At 37.5% G+C, this 11,418-nt stretch overlaps 1 protein-coding gene across 1 annotated transcript in view; it reads left to right on the forward strand.

Moving 5' to 3' along the window:
* The window catches only part of KIF13A (kinesin family member 13A), a 175,878-nt gene extending 164,807 nt beyond the window's left edge, over nucleotides 1–11,071 (forward strand). The window contains 6 exon segments of the mRNA XM_015587289.2: nucleotides 1,053–1,100; nucleotides 2,128–2,239; nucleotides 3,394–3,545; nucleotides 4,069–4,173; nucleotides 9,537–10,334; nucleotides 10,336–11,071. Coding sequence (XP_015442775.1) covers nucleotides 1,053–1,100; nucleotides 2,128–2,239; nucleotides 3,394–3,545; nucleotides 4,069–4,173; nucleotides 9,537–10,334; nucleotides 10,336–10,374 — 1,254 coding nt within the window. The 3' untranslated portion in view covers nucleotides 10,375–11,071.
* Nucleotides 11,072–11,418: the final 347 nt, after the last annotated feature.

Below are 11,418 nucleotides of genomic sequence, written 5' to 3' on the forward strand. Positions count from 1 at the left end.
TAATATTAGCAGAATCATAATAAATTCAAATAAAGAAGGAAATAATAAAGATTAGAACAGAGGTGTGTGAAATAGAAAACAAACAATAGAAAGAATTAATAAAACTGAAAAGCAGGTGTTTTGAAAAGACTGGTCAAATGGGCTGACTTCTAATTAAGAATTGATTGGAGCCAAAAAGAGGAAAGAAAATACAAATATTGGAAATAATACAGGGCTTATCACTACAGAGAGAACAGAGAGTTAGACATCATAAGAGCAAATGATGAATAATGTTATGTCGGTAAAAGTACCAACTTACACAAAGGGAAATTTCTACAAAAAAAAACAGAAGCAAGAAGACATAGAAAATCTGAATCCAGTTATCACCGCAAAGAAAGCCTAAACATGTGGAGAAAGAGTGACTATTCATTGATGAGAATCTACAGTATCAAAACATTGGCACATCTCCTTCAACTGATCTTTAAATTCCTAACATAATTTCTTTTAGGATCTGATAAGCTGATCCTAAAATGCCTATGAAAGAGCACATACCTTATCAATAGCCAGAGATTTCATGCCTTAATGTGTGCTCAGAAAGTCTCATAGATATACAGGATATATTTAGAACTAAAGGATGCTGATAGTTCACATGTTAATACTGGTAGGATGCAGCTATGATGGTACTTGGGGGCAATAATAACATGTATTTCATCGTAGTTTGTAATAGAAACAAATTAGAAGCAACCTAGTTCTCCGTCCAGAATAGAACAAATAAATTATTGGACTGTTGAGAAAGACCATAAATAGTAAGATACCATTTTATATTAATTATAAAAATATGCAAAATAATGCTATAATTTATGGGTATACATATATGTAATTATATAAATCTGTATGGGAATAATAAACCCCAAATTTAGGATAGTCATTGCTTTTGGGGAGGGAAGAAAGAAGAGAGGAGATGGTCATATAGGCTTCATCTGTATATATGACATCATATTTCTTTATAGATGCATATGTAAAATTCATATTGACTATGTAAACACATTGATAAAACCACTCATATTTTATAGGTCTCTTCCAGTCGACCAGACCTTTCTGGCTTTGATGAAGATGATAAGGTGTGCACCTTTGGACATGGTTAGGTTATTAGCAAACTCTAAATCTGGAAGGTTAGGGTATCTTGGTGTTTTTAAAATCTCTGGACTTCCCATCTTAATCTTATGCAAATCATTGTCTCCACATGTCCAAGTTCAAATAATTCACGTGAAATTACTGTGTACTCTGAGTGTTAAATCGTTACTGAGCATGACTCTACTTTCCATACCAGGATAATCCCACACATAATTGAATATCTGTGTATTTATGCATCTAACTGTACATGATTTCAGAAGGTATTACATCCACCATAGCAACATCACAATTATTTCTAAGGGATAAAATTAGAGATTTGAAATTAAGGGCCTTTTACAACATCATCTTATTCAGGAAACATTTTTTGAACTCGTATCCTATGTAAGTTAACAAGCTAGAGACTGGATGATTCAGAGTTTAAACATGGATTATGTTCTCAAAAAGTTTAAAATCTGTCCTTAGAGGCAGCCAACTCCTGAGAAGTTGAAGTAAATTAAATAAGTTCAGATGATATACAAGAGGAGTTTTCTCCCTTTAGTATACCAATATCTTATGCCAGTTTGATAGTGTTAAATCTCAGATATATAGAGTAATCATACCATCTAGTTTGCCTGGGGCAGTCCCAGTTTATGCCTGCTACCCAGGGAAAATTATTAATGGAACTATTTCAGTTTGGTCTTTAAATTATCCAGTCACCGTAGATACATACCAAATTCATAAGAGTGGCTGCTTCTGGATATGAAGGAAGATGAATAGGACCTGTAGGTCACTCTATTTGTAGTGATTTTATTAAATCTTAAACAAATACAATAAAATATTAACAATCACTCTAGTTATATCAGGTATGACAGTATTTGTCATACTTAGCACTTTTCTACCTGTTGAAAATATTTCGTAATAAAAATCAAGTACATATACTGCCATTAAAAAAAAAATAGAAAAAAACAAATCTGGGCTTTATTTCTCATTTTAGAGGGACTTAATTACAGTGTAACCCATATTTTTACCTTGCAGGGTTGGCCTGAGAATCAGCTGGACATGTCTGACTACAGCTCCAGTTACCAAGATGTCGCGTGTTATGGAACTTTGCCCAGGGATTCACCTCGAAGGAGCAAAGAAGGGAGTGGTGAGATTGTTTTTCTGTGTTTCTTCTTTATAATTTCTTAGGAAAAGCATGAGGTAAAATTCTTTTACAGATGACATAAGATAAGAAGCTGAAATTCTAGTTTGCTAGATGATCCGAAACTATCTTCTTGACTAGAACATATCATGTTCATTTATTCGATTTCTTTTTGCCTTGTATCCAATGTATCATCCAAATAATGTAATAATAGGCCTTTTGTATAGCACTTTAGACTATTCAAATCATTTTTCATATATCATTTCTTGAGTTGGAAGTCAATTTTGAAACGCACACAAATCTTATCACATTATGATTAGATTTCATTCTTTACCAAAAGAATATCCACCTCTGTCATGTTTTTGTGCTCAAAGGATTTTTTTAGGAGAACACATCCCTGATTCCTAAAGCAATTTTTAAAATGTTACCAGAAATGAGTTTGATTAGTGATAGCATTATTACCTAACTATAAAATCTTTCAGCGCCCTGAAGGGAACAGCATTCTTTGAATATGTAAGGCAGTGCTATTAATCTTACATTTTACTAAGTACCATTGTACCAGTGAACTGGGGTGGGGAAATATAGAAAGAGGAAAAGAGGCCTAAAAATAGAAGAAAGTGTAAAAGCCAGGAAGAATTATCCTTCTTTAGTCACATGGAGCAGGGTGGCTTGAAGGAAAAGGGAGCTTGCAGGAAAATTTATATAGTATACATTCATTATTTATTGAACCTCTACTTGCTATGTGCAGTAAAAGATAGAAAAGTCACCATTATAGATCTTAAAATCTAACTGGAAATGAGATACATATAAAATAAGATATTAAATGATAATGTGCCAAAATGTACGTGCTGGTAATAAGGTCTCTGAGAATTCAGGGAAACAAAATCAGCATGAGTCAAAATTGGTCTGGTAAGTGGCTCTTAAGTTGGATCTTGAAAAGAGTAGAAAATTCGGTTTTTCTGATTTGTTTGATGACTCTTTGTGACTTTGTAGAAATAATCTCCATTCTTGCCTACCTCCATTTTAATACTTATCCAAATACTAGCTTATTAATTTCTTTGTTATACCAGATATTTCTATGGCTAGGTTATTACCTCGCTTCCTGAGTGTTGGTTAAAGTGCTCTGTACCTATAAACCTATGCTTTTTTGTCTTCCGCAGGTTGTACATCAGAGAATCCTCATGCCTTAACAGTCAGCCCTTTTAAAGCATTCTCTCCTCAGCCGCCAAAGTTTTTCAAGCCCCTAATGCCTGTAAAAGAGGAGCATAAGAAAAGGATAGCTCTTGAAGCAAAACCTCTTCTAAGCCAGGAGGTAAATGCTTGGCTAGTCTGTACCACGTAAAATAGAATGGAATCAATGGAATCATTTTGCCTGTGGAAAAGTAACAGTTTGCACTAACAAGGTAGATGCCGCATGTGAACATGTATTGGTTATCATTCCATGGATCCTATTCTGGAATACCTCTTTCTTAAGCGCACAGAGTCATGGTGGAATTTTTTTATTTGTTATTATTGCTGTCGTTTTCTTTGTGTTTATGGCTTTTCAAAGTATTTTTTATCTTTCAAGCGAGAAAGAGATGTTCCTGAGGTGTTTTGAAAATATTAAAAGGTTTTTTTTTAATTTAATAAAACCAATTACGCTATTTGCCATAGAATCTGTGTAGTCTTGTCAGATTTCATCAGTAGTTTAACGCCAGCCTGTAAAATTATTTGTTGCACTACTCACATGTAATAAAAATGTTTGCATTGCTTTTCTAACTTGCACGTACTTAACGTGTAATTCGGCTGTCATCGTCTTCTGTGTGTGATGCATCTGTGTGTCTTAACCTTTGCAGAGCATGCCTCCATCTCAGGCACATAACCCTGGCTGCATTGTACCCTCAGGAAGCAATGGCAGCAGCATGCCAGTAGAACACAATAGCAAACGTGAGAAGAAGATTGTAAGTTCTGGAACCATTTCTGTCATATTGTCATGGTGGTGGGTTTAAGGCCCTTTCATAATCATCCAAATTTAGAAAAAATTAAGATATGTATTGGGTCTTGACTTTTTAAAAGATATGTGACCATCAGTAATGAAATTTTGCATGAATGTGGCCATGACCTGTAATTTTTTTCTAAGTGTTCATTCTGTTTTATTTTATTTTTTGCTTAGTATAAATAGAAAAGGGGGGAAAGGCACTTTTCCTGATTCTAGTTTTTATAAAGAGTGTAACAAAGACATCACCTTAACTAATATTGAATTTTTCTGATGTGCCTGTACATATTGGCCAGATTCTGAAGTTAATCTACCTAGAGGAATTGCACTTACTTGGAGTAAGTAACCACGCATTTAGCTGTGGGTATGTTTGGAAGCTTTTTTCGTATTGCCTGATGCTATTGCCAAGATTGTTCTGTAGTTCATAGCCACACTGCAGTCTGTCATCGCCCACCATCATCATCTCTACATCTCGGGTAGCTTTTTTTAATTTGCTCACCACATAGCTTCCAAATCCCTTGGTGTCAGTCTCACTTTCAGGCTGGCTTATCTATATTTTACTACAGGTAGGTTGAAATGCTACCTGTAAAATTTCATTCCTCAGCACTTGGTTTTCAGATTACAAATACAAGAAATTATTTTTAAAACACTGTATACTGGACACTTTGAATTATAAATGATAACCTCAATTGTATTCTCAGACCTGGAAAGAATTCTCAAATTTTGTGTCTGGGCTTTCACTCTCGTGTGGCTTTTCCTAGAATCCGAAAAAGTAAAGCTGCTTGGAGCAAGAGGGGGCTGCTTGATGTTGATGTCTGCCTGCTGACTACTCTGCGCGCAGAGTGGGAAGTTTCCTTTCCCAGCTACACCATGTCAGATCCATTTAAGAGGCTCATTAGTGTGAGGTCCTTTAACACAGGGGTCCCTAACCCCCAGGCCACGGACTGGTACCAGTCCATGGCCTGTTAGGAACCAGGCCGCACAGCAGGAGGTGAGCGGCAGGGGAGTGAACAAAGCTTCATCTGTATTTGCAGCCACTCCCCAGCGCTAGCATCACCACCTCAGCTCCACCTCAGATCATCAGGCATTAGATTCTCATAAGAGCACCGTTCCCTGGTGCCAAAAAGGTTGGGGACCGCTGCTTTAACAGTTCTAGAGTATGCTGCTAATGCACAACATGTGAAACTAACTAGAGCTTAATCTGGCTGTGCAGTTGGCCACTCTGCTGCATGCTTAGAGCGCTAGCGGATCTTCGGACATGATTTTCTCATTCCTCCTGTGCACTGAGGGAAGGAGAAAAGGCACCATTTTCCCCTTCACCACTCTCTCTCCCCTGCCTTTGCCTCTGTGTTCTCCCTGTCCCTCTAGCCCAAAGCCCCCAACCTAGTTCCTGCTGGAGAATAGGATACACATCAACAGGCTCTTCCATCTCTCTGAATCTTATTGAGCTGTCAGTCGCTTACTTGACCCCCGCCTGCTTAATTAATGAAGGCTGCCTCATGGGCTAGAAAGGCCAAGCGGCTAGTTTATTACCCTCAAATTCTCTATGGCTGATTGGATCTGTTTGTTGACATGGCACTTACCTCCATGGTGTGCAGGCATGAAATTTAAACTCATTTTAACAATACAGTTTGATAGAACGCACCATTAAGAGATAACTGAATGACCCTTTGGGGGCTGCCCAGGAGATAGTTTCACTGTTCACAGAGTTTGCCCAAGAGTTATTGTCTATACTTTCAATGTTTTTAAATAAAACCTATCTCAGGACTTCTAGCAAGCAAAGGGTAAGACAGAAATAGCTTCTCTTGATCCAGGAAGTCTCGAGCAGCAGTTAGACTCCATGTGATGGAACATACCATGAATTTCACTAAGTAGGGTTTGATGGTACCATTTTTCTTGCTGGGATCTTACTTGAGAGTTCGGCCTCTTCTCTCCTTAGAAACCTGGCTCACTGAGCACTGTTCATCTCTAAAGCCATTGAACTGTTTGATTAATTTCAGATAACGGCTTTTCCAGGGTGTTTTGATAGATTTTAAGAGTATTACATGCATGATCTGAGGTTCTAGTGTCTCTTCGAGAAGCTTTAATTTTATTTCTGCCCTTATAAGTGGATATAAACTGCTTTATTCCTTTGTTCCTAATTCACTTTCTTTCCTTTTCCACTCTTGAAAAATTAAAGTGTGAATCATTGGTTCAGTCTAATCAAGGGAGTTTGAAATCATTTTTGAGGAGCAATATTGAAACATTGTTCCTTTTATTTTTTAGCTCATCTAATTACCCAAGTAACCTGTAATTTCACATAAAGTATAGTAGATATAGATATGCTTGGTTCTTAAAGCATTCTTTTTTTATCTGATCAATTTGAGAAGATATAGAAATGTACTTCATGTCTTGTATGAATAAGATAAAGGCAATGATATGCCTGTGGGTCTTTTTAAGCCATGAAGCAGAGAAAAGAGCAAAAAGAAAAGCATTTCTCTCTGTCTCTTAGGTCTTACATAGACAGCATATGGTTTATTTCTCCCATCTTACATAAGAAACGAAAGACTCGTTGAGCGATTTGCTCAGGGTTGCACTGTTAATGAGAGTGTAAGAACAAAGGCTCACCATCCCTCAGCTAATTGGGTTGACCCCAGTGATCCCAAGTGCTCCCAGAGATAATACAGTTTCAGTCACCCTGTGCGGTTTCTGAAAGGAGCCGCCCACCCCTTAGCACCATGGACAGAAGTACTGGGGCCCTCAGATGCTACAGTCCTTCTGAAAACAGAGACTATCTCTCTGCTGGACAACACAGACATGACTATAGTGGGAGTGAAAATGACTTTAATCGAATGAAACTCTTTGCCTAGAGTCACTGCTTTAATGTAGGTTTTGATCCCTTCTTAAAATCAAGGTGTTTTATCTATAGGTAAATATCAGCTGCATAAAGTAAAATTGCAAAAATAAAATCCTGAAGACTGTAGCTAGAGAGAAGCTTGAGAACTTGACTTCGTACTCTAGTTTTAGGTAGGGTTTTCATTCTTTTTGTCCTTAAGACATAGTAGGAAGGTGCTTAGTCTTCTTTAAGGTACGATGATAAATATTCCTTTAAGATACAATGATAAATATTTCTGGAATAAAAAAATCTAACCAAATTCCCTTGACATATAGTTTAAACCAAGTAAGGGCTTTTTTTTTTTTTTGTTTTTTTGAAGGCAATAACTTGACAAACTTTCAGTCTCCTTTTCAATGTTGGAAAATATTTCATCTATACTCTTTTTTCAGAAAGTAGTTACTCCTGCTGTTTTTGCCCTTCTCTTTGGGTCACTCTCCCATGCTCACCCCTGCTCCAAATGCATAACCATGTACTGATCTCTATTTGATCTTCATGTCAAGAGGGTTTTGTAGACTCTTCAGAGTTACGAAGGTAATTCTGATCATTTAGGAATAATTTTTTGTCTTTGTGAGTTTGATAAATGTATATCTGTTTCTACATATTATACTCATAATTGAATATTTGATTCAGCACCGTTATATTTTGAATGACAGGCTTTTCCTCAGTCTTTAGAAGAAATAACTTCAGGCATATAAAGGGCCCCAAAGTACTAATTCTCATCTTCAAATTTGGTTTTCCTTGTACAAACGAACTTTTTAGTATTTCATTGCATCAGAGACTCTTGGGCTTGGGGAATTATGTTTCTTTGGTAGGTTAAACCAAAAGGAAATATAAGATATACAGACACTTGAAATTCAATTTTGTGTATAAACAAGTCAAGCAGAGAATATAGAATATATAGATAGAGGCTGCTGATTCAGATAATTCTGTCCAATATTTGCTCCTTTGCATACATTCCTCCGGCAAGAGATTAGTGTTGCAAAAAATTTTATTTTGCTGATTTATGGAACTTTATCACTGATAATCGATATTCACCTTTCATTAATAGCCAAGGAATTAAGACTACTAATACTTTTAAATAATTTATATTAAAGTTATTTTTTAAACTAAGAAGGATTGAAGAGTATTGAGCTGTTTTTATATATTTAGCATCTTATGAGATGCAGAAGAAAATATTACTGTAAAAGTAAGTAGATGAAATTTACATTCATTTGTGAACTACCATCTGCTGTATTTGTGGGGCATGGTCTCCCTCCCCATCCGCTCTCTTTCCAACCTTCCCCCTCCTTCTTCTCTCTGATGAGTAAGGTCGATGTTTTGGTTCCAGGTCTTTACAGCTACCTCGTTGTTATGCTGAATGTAATTTCCACCCATGCTGTGTCCAGGATTGTCCTAAGAACAAGGACCTAAAGTCATAACTCCCTGAGGGCAGGGACCATGCCTGTTTATGCCCACCGTCAGTGTTCCCAGTTCTTAGGACAATGGCTGGCATGTGGTGGGTGCTTGATGATTATTTGTTGAGTGAAAGTCACATTTTAAAAGAGAAAAGGAATATTTGCAGTGTCATCAGATGTTTGTTAGGTTAATTAGAAATGACTAGATAGTAATACCATTTATTTTTATTTGGAAGTAAAATACTCATGTTTTACACTGTTTTCCACAAAAATATCAAAGAATCATTCATTGGGGAGAGAGATTGGGAGTTAATAACACCCACTTTTGTATATTTACCAATCTTTATAAAAAGAATTCTAAAGCTATTTGACAAAGGAAATTTACATTTAAATCTTATCTTCCTCACCTTCTAACCAAATCCTCCATCTAAGCTTCTCAAAACCCCTCAACGGTAATTGTCAGTCTGTTAGTATTTTACAGCCTTCCAAATATTTAGTATAATACTGCAGAATGGGTGTTGAAATTGTGTTCTTAGGTGTTTTGCTGTTGGGGCCTTATTTTACTGCCCTCTCTCCTATAAAATAGCTCAGAGATTTTTCACAAATCACCTTATTTATCTGCACTTTGCTCCCCAAGGTGAGGATTGTAAGAACAAGTGAAGCAGCAGTTCCTCTCTGCTTCTGGCTGTCTACTCATTTAATTAGAGAAAGGACAGCATCACAACTGAAAACCAATCATGAGTAGCTAATTAAGTCCACTGCACTTTGTTCCATCCTTTCTCTTAAATCAGGAGAGGAAAGGTTTCTAATTAGCATTGAGTGAGCACAGAAGAAATAAATCTCCTTCATATTAGGTGATAATGGGTTTTTGTTCACAGATACTTGAGAATAATGTACTTGTGCCCATAATGGGTGACAAGATTTAACCAAACTCAGGAGAAAAGAAAAAAAAAAACAAACAAACACATGAACGCCTTTAATAGAAAAGCATTTAAAACATGTCTCAACAATACAGTTGCTGTAAAGAGCTAATGGCTGACTTTTGCTTCATTTCTATAGGACTCTGAAGAGGAAGAAAGTGATCTGGAAACTCTTAACAGAAAACTGATAGGTTCACAGCCTTATGTACCTGTGGAGTTTGCTGACTTCAGTGTTTACAATGCCAGCTTGGAGAACAGAGAGTGGTTTTCATCTAAAGTAGATTTGACAAACTCAAGGGTCTTGGAGAAAGAAGTGTCCCGTAGCCCTACCACCAGCAGTATTACCAGTGGCTACTTTTCCCACAGTGCCTCCAATGCCACTCTGTCTGACATGACAGTCCCCTCTAGTGACAGCTCAGATCAGCTAGTCATTCAGATGAAAGATGCAGACCCCAGTGAGCATTCTGGACCATCACTTGCGCATGATTTCAGACCATCCTCAAACAAAGAGTTGACAGAACTAGAAAGAGGCTTGGTAAAGGATAAGATGATTATGGTGCCACTCAAGGAAAACAGTGCCTTAGCCAAAGGGAACCCATCATCCCAAAGTATTCCTGGGAAAAACTCCAAACTATTCTGTAGGACTGGCTCATGTTCAGAACAAGATAACTGCTCCAGTAAAAATGGCCAACCAGCAAGAGAATTCTGCCCTAGGGAGGTGACCATAGAGCACACCACAAATGTCCTTGAGGATCATTCTTTCACAGAGTTTATGGGTGTGTCAGATGGGAAAGATTTTGATGGTTTGACAGATTCTTCTGCTGAAGAGATTTCGAGTAGGAAGAACCTACCAAATAAAATGGACAGTAAGAGTGTCTCAGATGGGCCACAGGAACCTGGCCAGATACATTCCTCAGCAGAGAATGACCAGGTAATAAATTCCAGAGGCATTCCTTTGGGTTCTGTGCTGTCAGTGAACTCGCCTAATTGTGTACCAACCTCCAGAAGCCCTTTAAGTCAGTGGTTTAGTAGAAGAGATTCATTCAGATGTTTCTGACAGAGAAGATGGGCCCACCTGGGGAGCAAGCTCACATGCTGCCCGGCTGGCAGGCTCTGGGGGAACAAGTCTGCAAGTCTGCTTGCATAGTTTCAGAGTTGAACTGTGAAATATATAGGAGCAGTGGCTTTTTGAACTGGAATATGGGTTGTGTTGAATTAAACATTCACGTGGGTAAGGATCAGTCAGTCTCATAATCATTCCCTGAGATGGCTATCCCAAGGTATTCTGGTAGCATCTACCATATTTCATTAAATCATTGATTTCTTTGCTTATCACATACACCATTATTCTATGTATCATTAAGAAAAAATACTTCCAATTAAACTATATCATATCAGCAATTGTAAGACACAACTCAATTTCAGAGATGTTAAAATGTGGGGTAAAATAACATGTATCATAGAATTGATAAAATACAGTCATTAGGTGCCCATAGAATAAAAGGTGCTTTGGGGAAGTATAGGTGACATTTGGGCTTTTGAAGTTACCCCGGCTGGTTTATTATGATGTTTAATTTTCATATTAGAACAGAATGGATTTTTGCTAATATTCTTAAGGAAAATAGTGAATTATATAAATAAAAGAGTATCCTCTTCTGAGTGCTCTGCTCCTGAGTGCCAGCGTTTCTTCCCATTAAGGATCACTGTTTTGGTCTCACGCCCCAAGCACAGCTGTGTGAGGGGTTTAGGAGTGCCAGCGCTTTAGCAAAACAGAGCTGACCAAACGAGAAAGTGGTTTGGTGAAGGATAAGATAATTGCTTGGTGAAGGATAAAGTAATCCTGGTGCCATTCAGTCTCTCTGTTTTACTGTGGAAGTTCATCCTGTAACTGTGCTTCTCAATCTAAATGTGTAATCAACTCCCTGGGGGGTCGGGAGAGGGTGCCTCTTAAAAATTCAGAGTCCCAGGAGTCACTACTCTCCACACTTGAGATTTTGCTTCACTTGGGGTGGATCGGGGGG

This window comes from Pteropus alecto, unplaced genomic scaffold, assembly GCF_000325575.1.
Source record: "Pteropus alecto unplaced genomic scaffold, ASM32557v1 scaffold121, whole genome shotgun sequence".
Classification (NCBI taxonomy): Eukaryota; Metazoa; Chordata; class Mammalia; order Chiroptera; family Pteropodidae; genus Pteropus; species Pteropus alecto.